This window comes from Uloborus diversus, chromosome 6, assembly GCF_026930045.1.
Source record: "Uloborus diversus isolate 005 chromosome 6, Udiv.v.3.1, whole genome shotgun sequence".
NCBI classification, from domain to species: domain Eukaryota; kingdom Metazoa; phylum Arthropoda; class Arachnida; order Araneae; family Uloboridae; genus Uloborus; species Uloborus diversus.
Window position 1 is genome coordinate 65,242,737 of NC_072736.1, and position 21,523 is coordinate 65,264,259.

General features: G+C 34.1%; 1 protein-coding gene across 1 annotated transcript in view; it reads left to right on the forward strand.

The window, feature by feature from the left end:
* The window catches only part of LOC129224513 (actin remodeling regulator NHS-like), a 139,070-nt gene that overhangs the window by 109,108 nt on the left and 8,439 nt on the right, over positions 1-21,523 (forward strand). The window contains exons 2-5 of the mRNA XM_054858977.1: positions 10,614-10,888; positions 15,147-15,398; positions 18,498-18,818; positions 21,111-21,430. Of these exons, the coding sequence (XP_054714952.1) occupies positions 10,614-10,888; positions 15,147-15,398; positions 18,498-18,818; positions 21,111-21,430 (1,168 nt within the window). The remainder of the gene's footprint in view (positions 1-10,613; positions 10,889-15,146; positions 15,399-18,497; positions 18,819-21,110; positions 21,431-21,523) is intronic.

A 21,523-nucleotide genomic window follows, 5' to 3' on the forward strand; every position in this document is an offset into this window, starting at 1 on the left:
TCCCGATTCGAGAAACATTCTTTTCCGCAATGAAAAATATTTAGCACTTTCCAGCTTCCCCCCCCCCTCCGCTTGCGTTGTTTATTTTTTAAATATGTTTATTGCTCAATCTGTATTTCTTCATATACACTTACAAATTATAAACCCATTTTTTAAGGTTTTGTTACTCTCACCAAAGTTGATCACCAGAAAAGAATGTTCTTTTTCCTCTCCCACCCCCTTCCCCAATAAATTCAATATATTAAAAACATACACACACATAAAAAAAAAAGAATTGTACGAGAGTATAAATAAACAAAATATATAAATAAATTAAAATAAATAAAGTAACAGTAATAATTTCACATTACATTAAATTTCACAAAACATTAAATTACAAAAATATAACTTCATAATACATTTCTTTTTTTTTTCGATTTAGTATAACTTTAATCCTTGACACTGATAATTTTTGATGCAGTGCATTTATGCATATTATCTTATTGGTTTTTTAATTATTTTTTTCATTGCATTCCTCTGAATTTCCAATATTCTGATTAGGAGGTTTTTGATGTAAGATATTCATTCAATTCGTAGTTGTTTCACATTCATTTTTATAGCTCCTTATTTCGGTTGATTTTGGGCCATATAAGCATTTTCAAAAGTTCTTAACGTTTTTGTACTGAAAAATACCCAACCCTAGAAAATCCGTGCAGAGTTTATGATAATTACTTATTAATTGCAGTACATGACAGCGAGACCCCGATAGGAAAGCACCATTACCTTCAGAAAATTTCCTTCATCATTCAAAAATCAATCATTCAACCCAAAAATTTATCCATCCTTCGGCGAAATTTGGAGTTTGACTAGTCAAAATTATCATAATTCAGAGAAATTTACAGTTCCACTCGTCAAAATTATCATAATTCAGAGAAATTTTGAGTTCCACTCGTCAAAATTATCATAATTCAGAGAAATTTGCAGTTCCATTCGGCAAAATTATCATCATTCCGCAAAGTTTGGAGTTCCATTCGGCAAATTGAGAGTTTCGGCACTCCCGAAAATTTGAGTCCTAAGCACCTCTGGATACCCTGGTAGTATATGTATTGCTTGGAAATTATGAAAATAATTAATGTGCTCTGCTTGCGTCAAATTTATCATAAAGGTAAGTTACGAATATTTAAGAGTGCAAAATATTGACGTTAAGTTTAATTTTTACAATAAGCCCATACGTTGAAAAATTCAGTTATCATTAAACATTATTTTCAACGAATCTGTCGTAAAAAAAGAAACTTTGAGACTCAAAAATAAATTTTAACATGGACGTTGATTATGAGCCGTCAATCCTTTATTGAAAAAAAAAAATAATAATAATACTCTGCAAAATTTCTTGCTCCACAAGATGAGCAAACAGGTGGACATTCTTTCTCAAATTTAGTCATTTCCGATTTGATTCTATTTTCGTTTCGCTCTGTTGAGCGCGGAGATATGTTTTGGGAAGCATTTCAGATTGATTTCGCGGAACATGTTTTCATATGATCCCCCCCTTCCCCCCACTCTCTTTTCTTCCACAGCATCGTTAGATTTTTATCGCCGAACTGGAACGGAAAAAAGAATTGTTTGCTTTTACTTACAAAACTCTGCAAAAGAGATGGTCAAATACACTTCGGGAAAAAGGGTTCTCTAAGTTTTCGCTTGTGATAAAAATCTTTCAGCCAAACAGGTTTTGTTAGCTGATGGAAAATATTTAACATTTTCCTAGAACTGTTTAGCATCGTGATAAGTCTTTTTTAAATGAAAAATAAAATCTAGAAATCTAATATTGTAATTAGGTTTTCGGTAATTTCCTTGATCTCATACTCAGAGTAGCATTTATAATAATTATTACCAATTTCCTGGATTTAATATAAGTTTTAATAAATATTCAAATATTTCTCGGAATAAAATAAAAATTGATTAGTGTTTAAAATTACGTTTGTCCTTCCGAAATCGATTTTAAACTTATATCTGCCGATTTCAAAATGTTAGAAATTGAAGTTGGTTTTGCTTTGTTTCCATCGTTACCGTGTTCTGAAATTTAAGAAAATTAATCTCTTTTCCTTCTAACATCTACTGAATACATTTCAAACGTGTTTCAAGATAACTAGAGAACAGATAATAGAAGAAAAAAAAAGAAAAGAAATTTGTTCCTAGGTAATTTATTTGTTCGTTCATATATCAGAAAATGAACTTAGTCACATTAAAATCTCATGATTGATGCATTAGTGGGGTTTTAAAACTATATATTTTTTTTTTTTTCGTTATTTGACTGCCTCCATCCAAAGAGCATTGATCCTTATATATATATATATATATATATATATATATATATATATATATATATATATATATATATATATATATAATAGCGAAAGATCGAGTAACGCTCCTGACGTCACCGACAATGAAACTCGCGCCACGGCATGATAATTTGATTTTTCGGGGGGGGGGGGGGGCTAACGTTTGACATGCGGGGAAATGCTTTATTTTGACAACGCTGAACTGGATCTGGTAACTGAACTGTTTTACTGCTAAGACAGTAATTTTAGGAGAATGAAGAATAAAAAAAGTGGTCAGCAATGAACGCTATCTACTGGAGTTTAGAGTTCATCCACTGGAGTTAGGGTTAAAATTTCAACTATCAAAATATCGCTGTACAGGCCATTGTTTCGTTCAAATGTAAAGCAATTTTCACCCGTCATACCTTGACGAGCGGTTTTCTTGTACGTTAATAAGACCTAATGATTAATTCTTCCGAAAACTAGTGCAACAGTAGATGTTTACACTAAGCGCAATCGACTGGGACCGTAGTCATCGACCTACATCAATCACCTACAACCGGGGCCGCGGAATCAGAGTCGGAGGCTTTGAAATTCCCCGTAGTCGGAGTCGGACTGCTTAGGACTTGGTAAAAGGGTTGGAGTTGTAGATTTTAAAATTCTTGGAGCATGAGTGAGTTTGAGGAGTATTCCTTGGGGATAATTGAAAACAAGTGTTGCAACTAATCTAATGCTGGTTTACTTAGCAGACTATTTTTAAGTTTTTTAAATCCGCGTCTCAGAGAGCGGTACAAAATTTTGCTACTTGGAGTAGAAGGTTCCCCCCCCCCCTCCGACTTCACAACTTTACATGCATCAGTATTTGGGGGGGGGGAACCTTGCTTCCTAATTTTAAACAACATACAAGAAGTTGGAGATGATTTAGCAGGGGCCGATACAGGGAGAGGATTATGAAGGGGTAGGGGGATTTAAACCGTTGACAAAATTATCCATCCATCATTAGTCTATATGCTCTCAATTTAACAAATGCATGCAAGAGGGATGGATGCAGAATATCATGCAAATATATTATTACACATTGTGTTTAAATACTTTATGAATGAATTGTAAGTTTGCTTTTATGGTTTTAATTAATTAATTATTTGTTTAGGTAAAGATTTGAAATAATACTTCCTTTCATCGCTTCTGAAATCAATTTAAAAAGTTTATGCTTTACTAGACTCCTTTTTCCGGGCCGATTTGGCACTTCTTTATTCATACCCAAACAGTTCCAGGATTTTTTCGCATTCAAATTTTTCAGTATGACCCCACCTAAAATACTAGTCTGTGTCCAGGGGTGCCATTCCCCTCATCCCCAAGTTCAACGGCGCAAATTCCCACCCAAAATTTGCTCAACCCCCTTTCCCTTTTTTATTTTTAGCTCTCTTTTTTTATTTTATTATTTTTTTAAAATATTTTTTATTTAATTAGTTTTTTAAAATATTTTTTATTTAGTTTATTTTTAAAACCTTTTTTATTCAATTAATTTTTAAAATATTTTTTGAGCAATCACGATTGCTTATTGTTCTCACTTGACTGTTTTTGGCGTCCAATCATTTTATTTTCCCACCGCCACCCTCCGCACCATCACCGTCGACCGGCTCCTCACGATGCTGCTCCTATAACGAAAGCCGTCTCCAGGTTGCATCCATGTCCTACACACACGCGCATACATACACAACTACACACATACACACAAACACACACATACACCTACATACACAAATACACACACACACAAACACATACACACACGCATACATACAGACACCTACACATACACTCACACAAAAACATACACACAACTACCCACACATTCATGCCTGCACGCAGACACAAACAAACATGCCTACACACACATACCCCCTACACAAACACACATACCCCCCCCCACACACAAAAACACACACGCCTACATATACACACTCGTGATTGCGAAAAACATAATTTGAATTCAAAATGTCAAAATTCAAATTAATTTTTTATTTATTTATTTTTAATTATTATTAACATTTTATTTGAAAAGTTCTATGCTGCGCCAATGACACACACACACACACACACAAACTAAATTTTAAAAAATGAACTAAAATAAATAATTTAAATTAAAAATGAATCAAAAAGTAAATTTAAAAAAATTAAAAAATTATCCCTTCTCCTCCTAAAACTTTTGATGGTGCACTTGCGCCATAATCTCCCCCCTGTGGGCACCCCTGTCTGTATCCGTTCTTGAGATAAAGCATGCATGAATGGCTTCATTTCACGACAGGGCTGTGTTATGTTCAGTTGATTGTCAAAATTTTTTGCTACCTATTATTAGCTACCTACAATTAATCAAAAATTCGGCACTCTCAAGAAAACTTCTCTTGGCTGTAGAACTTTTAAGGCTTCAGCCATTATCCTCTTCTAAAGCTCTTGATAAGGCAAAAGCGAGAGTGCGTTTTGAAAATGCAGGGGCCTAGGTTGGGAATAGACTAACGTTGAAGCAGGAAGATTTTTTTTTTTTTTTTTTTGTACCATCCCGCATTTGCGAGATTAACCTCTTCCGCTTATCTTTTTCTTCAATATTTTAGTCTCCGGCACTTGAATGAAAAGCGAATCAGAGGCGTGATCTGTGGAAGTGAGGAACTGCGAGGAAGCGGACAATTATTTGAAGGGAACCAAAGGAACACGAAGAGGACCCTATTTCCGTCATGTTTGCGGAGAAGCATATTGCACGGAGCTCTATGTGTAGTAATCGTTAAAAACTCACGCTTTTTTAATGATGATTTTACCGTGAAAATTTTAATTAAATAATTACTTGAACTATAAAATAGTTTTATTTATTTGTTTATTTTTCTGCCAAAAATAGTAAAAATAATAATAAAATAAATAAATAAATTCTTAAATAAAAAGAATAAATGAAAAAATAATTAAAATTAAATTTAAAAAAGTGAAAAAATCAATTAATAAATAATAACAAAATAAACTAAATCAAATTAAGAAACAAAAATGATTTTGATATAAATACAGTGAAACCTAAATTTTACGTCCCCCGACTCTACGTTTCCCCCGAGATTTACATTGTTTCCAACGGGCTCCTTCAACAGCTGCTTACTATGTATTTCATATGTTTTACTTTTTCCCGTATTTTACGTTTTGTACCCATTCCTTGGAGAAACGCAAAATCAGGATTTCACTGTACAATAAATTCCCGATTATCGGTGGCAGTCGGCTTATCCGCGGGTCTTTTCACAATTTATTTTATTAATTTTTTTAACGGTCATTAAATATTTTTTTAACTTATGATTGTGTTACTGTTAGTTTTTTAGCTTTAAATGCGTATATTTTTTTACATTCAATGTTAATCGATGCAATGCAGCAATGTTTTTAGCTATAACTGAAATGTATGTTTGAGTTTTATTCATATTTTTAAGCTATTGTATACAGTAGTATTGTTTTTTACCCATTGTTCGGATTATCCGCGGTTTTCGCTTATCCGCGGTTACCGTGCCACCCTATTCCGTGGATAATCGGGAGTTTACTGTATAAGGATACGATATAAACTGATAAAGCTAAGCTTATCCTTCTTATCACTTTCTATCTTGCTGTTAATATTGTAACAATAAGAATTGGGTTAAATTTATTTCAATCTGGCAGGATGTTTGATGTTTTTCCGCAGTTGAGGGAAGTACCTATGAAAAAGCAACTTCGGCGATTTATTCAGGCTGTTGATTTATTCGTTAGCTGACCCGAATTTTACTGCAAATCTTGCTCACTTCTGAATAAAAAGTACAAATGAAATACATTTCAACCGCAGGATAGTTCTCTATGTGTGCAATGAATGACGCGGAAAATTACTGTGTTAGTAAATTGTGTTGAATAGTTTTCAGTGTGTACAAGTAAGAACCCCGTTATTCTACGATGACGTACGACTTGTTTTGCATAACGTAATCGCGGTGTTTAAATTTTTTTTTTCGGAAAATAAATTAACACCAGTAATGTAATTAGTTACAGATAGCATTCAGTTGTGCACGGCTTTGCCCGTAATAGAAAAAATAAAAGATCTTTTGGTTCGCCTGTATATTTACAAATAAAGTATGGTGAATTTTCTCGCCAATTAGCCTGTACCCATGTTTCGGTTCCACGTTATGATAATTTCGTATCTCGCCAATTGGCTTGTGCCCATGTTACGGTTCCACGTTATGATAATTTCGTAATTTACTCGTTCATCTTATGATAATTTTGTTCTTAAAATTGGAATAGAAAAAGAACCACATCGAATTTTTGAAAAATCGCTTCGAGGTGCACACCACCATGCTACAAACAAACTTTGTGCGAAATTTCATGAAAATCGGCCGAACGGTCTAGGCGTTATGAGCGTGACAGAGATCCGGACAGACAGAGATCCGGAAAGAGAAACTTTCAGCTTTATTATTAGTAAAGATAACTTTACAAAAATATAAAACCCACACTTGTTAAGTCAGTTCTTTCTTTAAACAAGTGAATCGATCAATGTATTATTTTTTGATCGATCGTTAATTTTGAACTGAGGAAAGTGGAGGGGCAATGCCCCTTTACTTTTAAAAAGGGGGGGGGGGCAGTTGCCCCCCTCCCCCGTATGAACCACCTATGCACCTATTCAGTGCAGTATTTATTTATTTGGTATTAAGCTTATTTGTATTTTTAATAATGCGGGGCAAAGTGAAATAGTTCATTTCGTTCACTTGTTCAATCCCTTATCAAATCACCTACATAATCATTTTCTATTAAGTCTACTGTTTTCCTCTCTCTCTCTCTCTTTTTTTTTCCAAGTAAATACTACTGTTAATGTTTCTTTCAAAAACGGCAAGTATGCGTGAGTCTAAACTAGAATTGGAGGCAATTTTGAAAAAAAGTTGAAGCGCCATAAATATTACTTCTTCGAAAAAAAATAATTAATTTAATTCCTAAAGGATATTAGCGGGAGGCATTAATGGTACCTGTGGTATACCGTTGTATAATTAACACTATAACTTTATTTTCACAGGGTGCTGTTTTTCTGATATGATGATATTTTCTGTTGTGCTTTTCTGTCAGTTAACAAAAGCGCGCATTGGGAAAGTGAAATAAACTTTCAATGGTTTGTATACGTTTCTTCAAAAGCGATAGACAAAAAGCCAAGGAATGTGCCCCTGGCTGTGGGGCTGGTTTTTTCACCACCCAGTTCCCAGTTTTCTTTCTGTTCATTCCTCTGAACTCGACCTTCCCCACCCTGCGACGTCACGTTTTGTGCCCCCTCTCCCCCCCTCACCAAGAGTCCATTCATCTTTCGCCGCGGCTCTTCTTTGAAGGGAGGAGGGGGTGCTTGAGATATAGGCCGTTTCCAAGAAAATAAAAATTTGTTGGGATGACCCCGTGGTGACCTATGTGGCGACTTTCGGAGACCGTTATCACTCCCTGTGGTGTAATAATCCTCTTCTTCGATTTTCGGGATTTGTGGTTCTGAGGAAAACTTGTTGATTGTTGAATGCCAAATATGGTAAAAGAGTTTTGCTCTTTTACTTTCTCTTCTCCAGGTTAACTCGCACGGTTCTTTAGTAAGATATATAGAGGGGGGGGGGGGGGAGCTTTCGACACAAAAAGAAGGACTATTCTCAATGCAGTCGAAGTTCATTTTCATCAAACCATAATATTTATTTCATAACCAGATTTCAGGTTATTCCATAAGTTTATTAAGTAATTGTTAATTCACGGAAACAAATGAGTGTTTCATGTGAAGTGATATTTCCCGTTAATTGATTTTGATTGTAATTGACTGCCCTAGTAATCTTAGAAAGTTATTCAGACCAAAAAAAAAAAAAAATTGAAAATCATATTGAAAAAGAATTTATTTTAATTAATTCAGATTTAAAAAACAACTGAGAAAAATGGAAAATGTATTATTCTTTGCATTAAGTTTTTCCAATAACTCTTTTTATTAAAAATTAAACGTTCATCAGCAAAAACTGAAAGTTTAATTTTTATATTTTGTTCAAAATGGCTGTTCATTGGATTTTTGAGTCAAAAGTCAAGAAAAATTACAACTCAAATACGATGAATAACAAGGACCAAGTTTACGTTTGGAACCGAAAAGTTAGAAAGATCTACCCGACTTTTATAGTTGTTCTACGTAAATATAATTGCTTTTCATTTATTTGGAAGCCCGTAGTAGCTATGGATATGACGGTATTTAACGAGAAACTTGGGGCATATAGAAAAATATTCGCTAAATCCAAGTTCAAAAACTTCATTCGTGTTTAACAGTGTTTTTAAAATATTGCTGTTTTATTTTTTTTTAAATACTATTTATTCTCTGCATACGTTTTTAGAACTGTTAACTACATTCTCAGAAATGTATCGCCCACTTTCTAGGAGTTTTCCATAGAAGAAAATTTTGTCATTTTTCACAATCCTTTTGTTTTCGCTGGATTAGAAAATCGTGCTATAATCTCACGATTTGATGACGAAAAGTTCATTCGGAGAATTTTTGACGAAACAATTTCGTCAGATATGTGTTTCGGAGTGTGTACCAAATGACAGAGTTGAAAGAATTGTTTGGGGCACTGTGTTTTTCTTTTTTCCAAGTTTTCCGCAGTTATTTTATGATGGTGTTATCATTTTCTTTTGAGATGTACCCGAAGAAAGTGAAAAGATTTGACCGATAAAAAATATATATTTCAAACATTTGTACCAAATCAAAGACTATTTTCTTTATTAAATTCTGAATCTCATAAAATGCGTTGGGTCTTACCATGGTCCGATAAAAATATTGATGAGCCTTATGCCAAACACTTTATCGGAGAGCGGAAGGGGAGGGCTGTAATTAAACCTTAAAATTTTAGCCAATAAAATCCAACTGGTCCTTCGGACCAGTCAACATGTATAATGTATATGTATTGGTCCTCAACAACTTCACTGGTCTGCTTTAAATTAAACACTAAATATGTTTATACCAAAAATTATTCACACTTTATGATTATTACATTTATTAAGTTTTCTTAAAAATAACTGTTTTATTTTTAGCTCATTGATTAAACATTAAATAAAAGACTTAACTGTTCAAAATGGTAAACATAACATTAAATAACAATGTGAACACTTAATATTAAAAAACAATCCAAAACAGATAAGCACATTTTTCTACTGATAAGGATTTTTTTAATGTACTTGAATGTTTCAAAATTTAAAATTTTTGTTTGGCAAAGTTTGGCAATAAACATTTAAATCTGCCAAATATACGATAGGCAACCAAAAATTTGAATTTAATTTGATCATTTTTACTTAGATTCAGGACGTTATTTTCCCATCCAAGTGTGATAAATATTGAGTAAAATGTTTATGTGTGATTTAAAACTATATAAAACTTTTGAAAAAGAAAAAAAAACTTAATTGTAAAAGAAGTCAACCAACTGTTTGACTAATAAATAGCTAAACATTGGCTTGGCAAATGCTTTTAAATTTTTTCTAGCAGAGTGTGATCAAAAATAGATAGCAGTTGGTGGTCCCAGGGACCACCAATTATTTTTTTATGGTGGTCCGAGGCATGTTTTACTGGTCTGGGACCAGTGGACCAGCAGTAATTTCTAACGCTGAGCCAAAACATTTTCAGCCATTTTCTAGCCTCCGAAAAACGTTGATCCGTGGTAGACGAACTGTTATTTTCAGTCTTTTTTCGCGTCGCAAATGCTGCCATCTGGTGATCATCTACCAGTAAAATTCTATTTATTTGTAGGTGATTGCAAAATTAACGAAAAAAAAATATGAACTGAAATTGTGTTGGAACTAGTTTTTGGATACGAAAGTGGTCATTTAAGCAAGAAAGCTTTTCATTTTTATTTTAGCGAAGGGAGGAGGAATTTATTTAAATCAATAAACTTACTAGCTGTACAAGTTAGTACGAGATTTTTATAAGTCATTATAAAATTAATGTAAAAGTATGACATAAAACATAATTATAAAGATCATTTTAAAAAATTGTATTGATTTAAACAGAAATCCTCCTCCCTTCGCTGAATTTAAAAAAAAATGTAGAGCTTTCTTCCTTAATTGACCACTTTGGTGTTCAAAAAATAAGTCAATGTTGTGTAATTTTGCGATCAACAAAAAGAAGTTAACTTGTTAACCTATCACCAGATGGCAACACCAATGACAATTTTTCGACGCGGGAAAGAGCCACAAATAACGTCATGTCTTATTACTACATTCTTCTTTTGGTTTTCTATTATACATTTTAACCATGTTTGTTGTTCAAGTGCTAAATGTATCTTTTCTCCATAGCTGTCTCAGACCTGAACGAAACTTTCCGAGTCCTCCGCAGCAAGAAGCCCTACAACACCCACTATGACCAGAGCACTCAACTCTTCCTGCCGTGCACCCGTCCGCCGTGCATCGACCAGCTGTACGGCGCGGCCTGCGTCTCCCCGGTCGCCGTCATGTGTACTATTGACCGGTACCGGACGGACGGACTCAGTTCCTCCGACCTCTTTATGGTCACTCCGGTCCTCGGTGGAACGCGGAAGAAGAAGAAGCTGTTCGACATTGAAATCAGGAAGGTAAGGTTTCGATCGACTGGTGAATCGTGGTTACCTGCTTAGGGTGCCTGCCACAGGGCAGGCTGATGTCAGGTAGCCATGGGTAGACTAACTAGGGACGCGAGAAACCGGGGAGAACCGGGGGAGAAAGTACACGAAAAATGTCTAGAAAAAGTGGAAATAGTTAGCAATCGATGGAACATATTTTAACTTTTTTTTTTAGATCAAAAATTATTTGCCCTTGTGCCCCTGTGAAGTGAGCCGAAAATTTTAATAACAACGACAGATTTATAGACTAGGCAAGATATTGGAAGTACAAGATTTCACCGTCCGCGTAGGTATATCGTATACCTAACCATCTGCAAAGCGTGTGAAAAATCTCCTTACTACTCGTCGAAAATCGCTTAATTTAGCCACTTTTTTTTTTTTTTTTTGAAATTTCGGTAGAGAATAACGCATGTTCAAACATTTTTGGGCAGTTCCCCGAGCTACAACGCCGTCACTTTTATTAATTACTAGAAAACCACCCGTCATGATATGACGGGTGAAAATTGCTTCTACATTTGAACCTAAGTCCTTCCGTGTTTGAGGATATTTTCATAGTTGAAATTTTTAACCTTAACTTCAGTGGATGAACCAAAAACTTCAGTAAATAGCGTTGATTGCTGACCACTTTTTCTTTTCTTCATTCTTCTGAAATGACAGTCTTACCAGTAAAACGGTCAAGTTACCGGATCCAGTTCAGCCTTGTCAAAATGAAGCATTTCCCAGCATATCCAGAGAATTATCAAATTATCCTGCTGTGGAATGAGTTTCATTGTTGATGCCGTCAGAGCCGTTACTCGATCATTAGCTATTATATATATGAGGATACTGCTGACGCTGACAGGGGCGATCCGATGGGAGGTCACTGTGACCTCTAAAAAATTTCTTTATTTGGTTAATTTTATTTGATGATTCGACCAATTTTTTAAATACAATAATGCAATTAAAAAAATCGTTAATGATTTCTAATGTCTCATATTAGATGTAAGTAGATAGGTATGTGTACACGCTCCTATTTTCTCTTTTGGTAAAAAAAAATCGGCGTTTTATACGGTAAATTGAGAAATTCCTAAAATTTAAGTTCAACGTGCCCCTGGCTGTTGATATTAGTAGTAGTAATAAATTAAAAATTGAAATACCATAGTTCCTTTTATTTTTGATAAAGAAAATATATGGTAGAAGTTTTGATTTCAAATGAATTCTTGACAAACTTAAACGTTAAAAATCGAACTTAAAGTTTAGAATGTTGCATTAAAAAAAAAACTTATAGTTAGACTGGTATTTTATAAAAATTTGAAAAATGAGAATAAAATGATACAATAAAGGGAGCACTGCATTTTAGTAAAATGTACTTTCTCAATGCAATGAACGTGCTCGATCGCTGCATAAAAAGTTAAAAAGAATGCACAGAGCATTTGTTGGGTTTGTTTTGAAGGGCTAAATTTCTAACAAAAGAAGTGCGAGTCCTGTCCATGAATGGATGCAGACTACCATTTTAGGAGGAGTCGTGTAAAAGAATGCACCCCCCGAATGAACCTACGGATTTGATTGCAAGGAATTCCTGAAACTGCTTGGTTGTCTATAAAAAGCACCAAATTGGTCAACAATAAAACACTTAGCAGAGCATAAACGTTTCTAAAGACGAACGAAATGAAAAGAGTAAGAAATAAAAAGAAGTAATACAGTGGACTCCCTCTATCTGGACAGTGAACACTCTAATTCTAATGTGAACATCCCGATATTCTGAATCTGAGCACATTTCGATGGTCCGGGGAAACTCCATAGGCTTAACATAGGCTGACCTCTCTGTACTCTGAACACCCTATATCCTATAATATGCACCCCAGTATTATGAACGCTATTTTCAATCCCCGTTCAATTATTACCTCTCTATATACTGAACATGTTCACAATCGGTACTCGAGAATTCCCATGAGTCAAATTGGAAAACCTGAAATACATTCATTATTTTATCAAAATGTTTGAAGAACATTAAGAAAATGAAGAGTGAAAGAAGAAAGATTAATTTCCTGGATGTTACTGCGTTACATGAAATCGTTCGGCTGAGCAATATGAGCCTGAAGTTTCTGCCACTGAGGTATATTTCAAGCATTCAACCATTGTATCTTATATAATTAAAAACTGAGCGTATGTATCTATGTATGTATCTATGTATCTATGTCCAAGTTCCTTTTCCTGAACGACAGTGAACTGACCATCGAAGAAGGTATCGATGGATTCGTACTTTTCCCGTCTTTATGTTTGACTATTTAACATAATCCTCCGATAATAGTTAGCAGAGATATCAATTAAAAACTATTAATTATGACACTTAGGTTTCGACATAAAATCCCTATTTTTCGAAAGCTTTCCTCCATTCAAATTATTATTCGATATTTCCTCTCAACTTTCTGCAACACTGTTTTTATTAAAATTTATAGCTTGAAGAAAATCATTGAGACCAAAGATCTGTTGCCATTTTTTGTCTCGAATATGAAATATTAAAATTCTGGATTTTGTTTTAAAGGCTTCTGAAATCTGTCGCAAAATTTTACTCTTTTTTTTTTTTTTTTGTTCAAGCCTGATTGTTGAACACGTGTCACTTGCCATAACTTTTATTTTCGAGGTGGACCGTGCAAAGCCGGGCGATGCAGCTAGTCAAGACCTTTAAAGTATGATTATCTTCAAGCAAAGTGACGCTGAGAAACACCCGGAAAAACACATTAAAAATACCTTTTTTTTTCATGTACCGATGCCTGCAGTGTAATATTTTGTTGTTGAATGTTACGTTAAACTTTTTAAATTAAAAAAATTAATAAATAAATGCAAAAGTTTAGATCCTACTGAATTGAATTTGATATTGTATGATTATCTTCAAGCAAAATGAGGCTGAGAAACACTCGGAAAAACACATTAAAAATACCTTTTTTTTTCAGGTACCGATAGCTGTAGAGTAATATTTTATTGTTGAATGTTACGTTAAACTTTTTAAATTAAAAAATAAATAAATAAATAAATGCAAGAGTTAAGGTCCTACTGAGTTGAATTTGACATTGCAGTAGCCAAAAATCCAAAATTCAGCACCTCTATCTCAGTAACTTGCATAGCTCACTAAGCAAAATACTGAACCTAATCAATTAACGCAATGGAATACACATATGCATGGATTATCCAGTCTCCCTCTATAATGAACACTCCTATAATCTGAACACTTTTTTTTCGGTGTACCACGAGTGTTCAAATATTTACTTCTAAAACAATAAATGAATTGAGCAGATTTCTGAAATCGTTTACATTTCATTCAAAAACTGGTTGAACGCGATAAGGACGGATAATTGTCGACGTTTTTTTTCAGGGGGGAAGGGGAGGCATGAGTCTGCCCCTTTGTATCTGCGTCTGGTCCTGTCCTGTAGTCTTCAAAACATATTTTTGATGCTATAATTTCCAGAATTCTTTCTAAAATGTAAAACTTTACGTGAAATTTGAAAAGTGCTGGAGCCTATGCAAATTAAACCTTGCTGTACTTTCTTATTAGGACTAGTTCACAAATGATGTCACTCTTAGAGGGGGAGGGAATTTGTAAAATTGTGGCAATGAGGGAGGGGGGATAACAAGAAGTGCAACATCAAGCAATTTTTTAGAACGATATGTTTGTGAAAAATAGCGTGATATGTGACAAGGGGAGTGTATTGGGTGAAGTAAAGTCTGACACTTAAAATGTCTCTATTTGTGATAAAAGGGGAGGGGGGGGGGGTCAAAAATGTTAAAATAAAAGTATGACGTCATTTATAGACAGTCCCATCAGGGAAGCCCGAACTTAAATTTTTGGGATGGCAGAAATTCTCAATTTGCCAAATGGAACACCAAATTTTGTTGAATGATGATAATTTTTTCGGATGGAACTCCAAATTTCGACCGTTAAAGAGGATTTTGCCGAATAGAACTCCAAATTTTGCCGAATCGTCAGACAGAATTTTCCGAATAAAGAAATATTTTGGAGGTGACCTCCTATCGGAGCGCCCCTGGGCCCCATTTTTTAACAATTCCAATTTAGACGTTCACAGCTAAAAGAAAAAACATGTTTTTTTTTTCCCCCATACCCAACTTTTTATTCAACGCACAGAAATTGATGTGATACAACTTCAAGAGTACTAGAATTTTTACATTTCCCTTTTTTTTGCAATCTATTGTATTTTAGCCATTTGAATTAATAATATAAATCCGTTTTTTACAGCCTGCCAACTTTTCTCTTGCGATTTCTAAGCAAGATGCCATTAAGTCTGGCACGTCTTCTCTTCCACCTATGCTGTCGCCATCTGTCGGTTACATCACGAAACAAAATGGGAACTTGGAATTTGAATGTTTGCCTTCTCCAGAAGAGCAGGCCATGATGGTCTCAATGGAATATCCGTCCTCTATTGTTCCGGTTGATACGAGTGGTACAAGTTTTACGAAGATGTCTCTGCTTCGTAGATCTTTGATTCACGTAAGTTTATTATTAGAAAAAGAAAAAAAAAGTTTTGTTAATACAGTATCATAGCTGCTAACTAACTCTAGAGACGACCTTATGAATTTCGATGCCTCCTCCTGAAATCTGAAGTAAATATCTTCCGAATTTTCATCAAAACAACGAAATTCCCCTTAAAAGGAGATTTTTCAGTGATTGAATTTCGAGAAACATCCCCTCGGTAAAACGATCGTGGTCGCAAAAACGAAACCTTTTCATACACAAATATAAAAATTGCATCTGTCCAATATTTTTTGAAACATGTTGATTTCATTTTCTTTCGTTTTAAAATCTACCTTTTGCTCAAAAAAAAAAAGGGAAAAGAGCGGGCAATAATGTCACCGATTTTTCTTTGAACTTCTTAAATTTTTACTTGCTGCAAAAGTAATGTTCATTGTCACTTTTTAGAAACAAAAACTTATGCTATTTTTTAGATTTTTTTTTTTTTCAAAAAGTGTTAGTGTTTTTTTTTTCCTTTTTAAATTAAAAAGTAAAAATAGTAAATCTCAATTTCTGAATTTTGAATCCTGCACAGGCCTAATTTAAGAAATCTATACTTATTTATAAAATTATTTTTACACTTAAATTTCTGTCTCTAAACTTATTCATACAAAGTCTCCCTAATTTTAAGATTCTTAATTATTGTCTTTCAGCAGTTGGCAATTATGCAATAGCTACTTACAATTTCAAAATTTATTGGAAAGGGCACTAACAACAGGCGAGGAAAAAATGTTGCGATTCAATGAGTTTTTGAACTTCTAACTTTTTAATTTAGCCTTAAAGTTTAAAATAATAACATTTAAATTTTGATTGGAATGTATTATTTTTTGGTCATAACATGATATAAAAGTTAATGTTATAGACCAACGCTTCCCTACCTTTTTATTTGTGCGGCCCACCATTTTGGTAGAAAACAGCATTTAGGCCCACTTACTATGAAAAAATTACTTGCAGAGCCAAAATTTACTTTCGGAGGGGGGGGGGGGGCATCTGCTTATAACTTATCCTTAAGTGCAAATAATATACCGCATTAGGATTGAAAGTGAGTTGAAAACAAGAATTCTGGACATTTCAATCCCTTCTCCCTTTATGCTGCACCACTGATACAAGTTCAATGTATAAGAACAATTTTCAAAATAATTTTTAAGAAGGAAAATAATTTTATTGCATTTACTTATCTCCCATAGCTGTAAGAAAACTCAAAAACAAGTCATCAAGGATGGGGGAGTTTTGACCCTGTTTTTCCTCTATGAGGGAGTTGATATCTGGATTGAAACTAGATAATTTTAGTCTCAAATAACTCACAATATTCAATGCATTTCTATAATATTTAAATAAATAAATAAAAAAAAAACAACTACAAAAAAAATCTCATTCAAATAGGTTTGTTGTCGAAAAGCCCCTCAAGTGTCTCCAGTGGCGCACAAAGGAATTTTCCAAGGGGAGGGTCTAAGGTCGAAAACCTCATTCTCATATCATACCCCATACGCCGTCAATTTCAAACGTATTGACTTGATTTTATCGATTCCCGAGAACAAAAAACAGTAAAAAATAAACTATTGAGTAAAAAAATTAGTATTATTTAATGAAATATACTTAAATAAAAGCCAGAACGCAAAATAATTTACGGTTTTATTTTTCTGAAAATTAAAAAATGGATTCAAGTTCAGAAAATCTCATTTTAATCTGTAATTACAAAACTAAAAACATGAATATTAGTGTATTTATTTATAATCCTGCTTCTTATAGGAAAAGTGCACAACACTTTTAAAAATCTTTTAACATGAGGATTTTCTTTTTTCACTTATTAGAACTGAAATTATTGTTAACTTTGTTTGAAATTAATCTACGTATTAAATACATAGAATCGTAATCAATCGTGAAAAAAAGCAAGACCTTTGAGAGGGGTTTGGACCCCCTGGACCCCTCCCTTGTGTGCGCCACTGAGTGTCTCAATTCACTGGATGGTCATGCAAGTTCAACAAAGGAGGAGCACTTTTAACTTGAAGTTTGAAATTAGTACCATTTAACTATAGAGCTTTCTTCTAGTTCAATGACTAATACTAAGTTAAGCAATTTCCTTTTAAGGTGTTTCCGATTCATTAGATTTCATCTTCAATTACAGTGGAAAGTACCAAAGAAATATAAAAACTCTTTATTTTTAAGTTCCGTAGTGGCTATAAGCCAGAGAGAACTTTTGAGTGACGGTACTTCTAATAAATGAATTTTCATAAATAATGGAAATTGAGACTCCAAGATTTATCTTGGTTCAGATTCTCGACCAGTGTCCGCAGCCCAATAACACGCGGCACATGGGTTGGGAACCACTGTTATAGACCCAATTCTCTTTTAATATTTTACTAACCTTCTGGTCAGAATATAATAAAGAAGTTATAAAACTTTTCTCTCTGTTTGTCTTAATTTTTAACTGAAAGTTTTTCACGTTTTTTTTTTTGAAAGAACAATTTAAAAAATGTTTGTACCAACGAGATTGGTTTCACAAAAAACCTTTTTTATATTTTTTTTAAGGGGGGAACGGGGGGTTCACAGGGCCCATGCATACCTCAAAAAAGAAGTTGAGCTGATTTTTTTTTCTTAAGAAGTATTTTTTTTACTGAAGAAAAGAAAAGGTTATGCATTGGGGGAAAGCAAAGTTATTTTAATAAGAAAAATATGGTTAAAATTTTTTATAATACCACTGAAAAAAAGTGAGAGGTACCCATTGAAAGATCTGTCAAAGGGTAAAAAATGTGGTGTTAAATTTCTATTTTTGTATTATGCTCTTTTTGTGTGTATGTATATTTTCACATTTTGTTATAGTTATGATTTTTTCCCCAATAGATTAGTTTCTTAGAGTGTATATATATATATATAGGAGAAAGTTCGCTTAACTTAATTACAGAATTTTTACAAAATTAACTAAGAGACTCAAAAGAAAAGAAAAACTGAAAGTACTTGCACAAAATATCCAATAATTGCAATCAAGAGTTGTATTACATAGACAAAACAGACTTTAAAATGCAACCAATATCTTTTAAAATTTTCCTTTGTGAATCTTTATGGCATTATTTTTCCCAGGTGGACTTTGTGATTAAGCGAAAGAAAAGTAAAAGGAAATCAAAAAGAAGGCACACGTTCTGTGAAGGAGAAAACCGTGAACTCGATAGGGCCATCCGCAATGTCACAAACTCTTCTTGCCAGACAGATGAAACGCTTGACGTCACTTCTGCTTCTTCTTCAACTTCAATATTCAAGTCTTTGTCTAAAAGACGGTCACGATCCGTGCTGGACAACTCCAGGCGGAAAAATTCTCTCTTTGATGAATTGGATTTAGATTCCTTAAAACAAGAGTCTAAGGATTCAGCAACTGAGGACGATAAAGAAAATTCTCCCAGCAAGGTTGGTTTGTTTTTTCTCTCTTCTAAGATCGACTTAGAGTTTGAATAATCATTTAAGTAAAAGAGTTTCACCAGGCCCATCATTTAGGAGAATCAAGAGAGGGCTGTTGCTCCCCCTTGGATTTGAGAACTTAATTTATTTATATGTTAGTGGACATGGTTCTTCTTGTATTTTGCCAAATGTGCATACTCCAATCCCCCCTCCCTTCTGAGAAATTTCAAAGTGACCGGCCCAAGTTTCATAATATAAGGGCTGTTAGAAAAATATCCGACATTTTTTTTTGTAAGAAAACATGACAAATAAGAATCAAGTGCACTTTCCTGAGATGTCTTCGAACCTTCCTGCACATCCATAAATTTATTCCCATCTGTCAATAATATGTCAATTGCTGACGAAGAGAAAGTAAAATGCAGTGCCCTTCTTGCATTTTAATTTTTACAAATGTGACGACCAACAACAGGCTCTGGGCCCAGCTAGGCTGGTCCTAGTCAATTTATTAGTCCCCAATGAATATCAATGGCCCTCTTAAAGCTATCCACCCCCTTACTCATTACCGCCTCTTCTGGTAAGCTGTTCCAAGTGCCCACGACCCTACTAAAGTAGTAGTTTTCTCTGATTTCCAAGTTAGCCTGAGATTTAAATAGCTTAAAACAATGACCCCTCATCCTGCTTTCCTTGCAAAAATTTAATCCATTATCATCTTTCATTTTGATAAATTTAAACAATTGAACCATGTTACCCCTGACTCTCCTTTGCTCCAGGCTATACAAATTAAGCCTATTAAGTCTGGTATCATAATCTAAATCTGAAAGTCCCCTTACTAGTCTAGTTACCCTTCTTTGAACCCTTTCCAATGCAGAAAATATCTTTCTTCAGAAAAGGAGACCAAAACTGAACAGCATACTCCAAATGAGGTCTCACTAAACTCCTATATAAAGGCAGAAGAACCTTCTTAGATTTGTTTGAAATAGATCTATTGATAAAACCCAGCATTCTATTGGCTTTGTTACTTGCAATGCTGCACTGTTGACTAAACTTGAAGTCCTGATTTATTAAGATACCCAGATCCATAACATTTCCTGCCTGACTAATGACTGAACCCTGTAAACTATAACTTGTACCCTTATTTCCATGACCTAAGTGAAGCACTTGACATTTCCCTACATTAACTGCCCTACATTTCAAGTAAAAAAGATGAAATTACTGCAGCAACATAATTTTCAATCATGTCTTGAGTTTGGGGAACAGCCAAAAGTCACAAGAGGCCATATCAGGAGAGTTAGGAGCTTTTTGAACAACAGGAGTTTAGCTTCTTACCAGAAAACATCAAAATCAAGTGTGCTGAGAAGTTGCCACTGAAAGCTGTCTTTATCTTTCTAATTGTTTCCACTTAGTTGTTGCCTAGTTTCTGGTAAAATTTGATGCAGTGGAGCTGCTCATTTTCCTTGAAATTAAAAAATCTGACGAGAGCCATACACACTGAGTCAAATTATGTTTGCCAGCAACTGGAACTATCAACAGACAAAACAAAAATTATGCATATACACAAAGGTTCAAACCCAGGACATGCTAGTGTACTTGATTCATATCCAACTGGATTTCACAATTTCACAAAAAAAAAAAAAAAAGATTGACTGTTTTTTGAACAGCCTTCTCACTATATCTGTACTTGGGAGGTAAATGCACTTACTCACAAAAACAAGGTTAGCCAGGAAACAAGTTTTAAATTTATCTTTTGTGATGATTGGTATTTTGGTCCTTTTAAGTGATTTTTGAAATAATATTTTTTGTAAAGCAAATTATGAATTTGTAGTTTCTTAATTTGTGAGGAATGTTGATTACATTGCTAACCTATTTGAAAGAAGAATTCAATCATTCATTTTTAAATAAATTAGAAGCTGGTCGTGTGAATAAATTGTTATATCAAAAAATAAATACTAGGCTAACAAGATATCTTTTCCCTTTTTCAAGAGTAATGCACAAAGATAAGCAGCTAATTTTTAAGTTAATTTTTAATATTAAATACAAAATGATAATAATAATGCTTGCAACATTGAATCATGGAGCTATTTTAGCATTAATATTACATTATTGATTATACTCCATTTTGAAGGTCATTAGTAAAAATTACAACAATAATAATCTTTCAATTGAACCAGTTATGCTTTGTAATTTTATTTTAGTACGTGATTCATTCATTCTTTTTTTTTAAATTTAAGCTTCTTTTTTCTTTTGCCACACACACACACACACACATACACAAACAGATTACTAATAAACTTTTTCTCTCAGGCTAGCACAGTCAAGAAGTCAAAAATCAGTTCATCAATACGTTCCAGAGCTTGCAATTTCAACCCTATCTCCAGTCTTTCTGCTGCTATATCCATAGCTGCAGTCAAGATGCGTAATTCCTCTCGCAGCGCAGCCAGTAAACAGGATGATGGCCGGTCCTCCAGCGGAAACTGGAGTGCCAGCAGCAGCACCAGGGCATCTGTTGACTCTGACCACCAGCAGATGGCATCGCCTGTGGACGGTATAAGCAGCCCCTCCAGGAACTCGGTCGGGAAGGATTCCGTGCTGTCTGATGCAACACATCATGATCCTCATAACAGGTAAATTATCACTCAATAAAAACATATTAATCGCACTTTTACAGCACTATACCCGCATCAGACTTAACTCAATTTTCAGTCTATTGGCTAAAG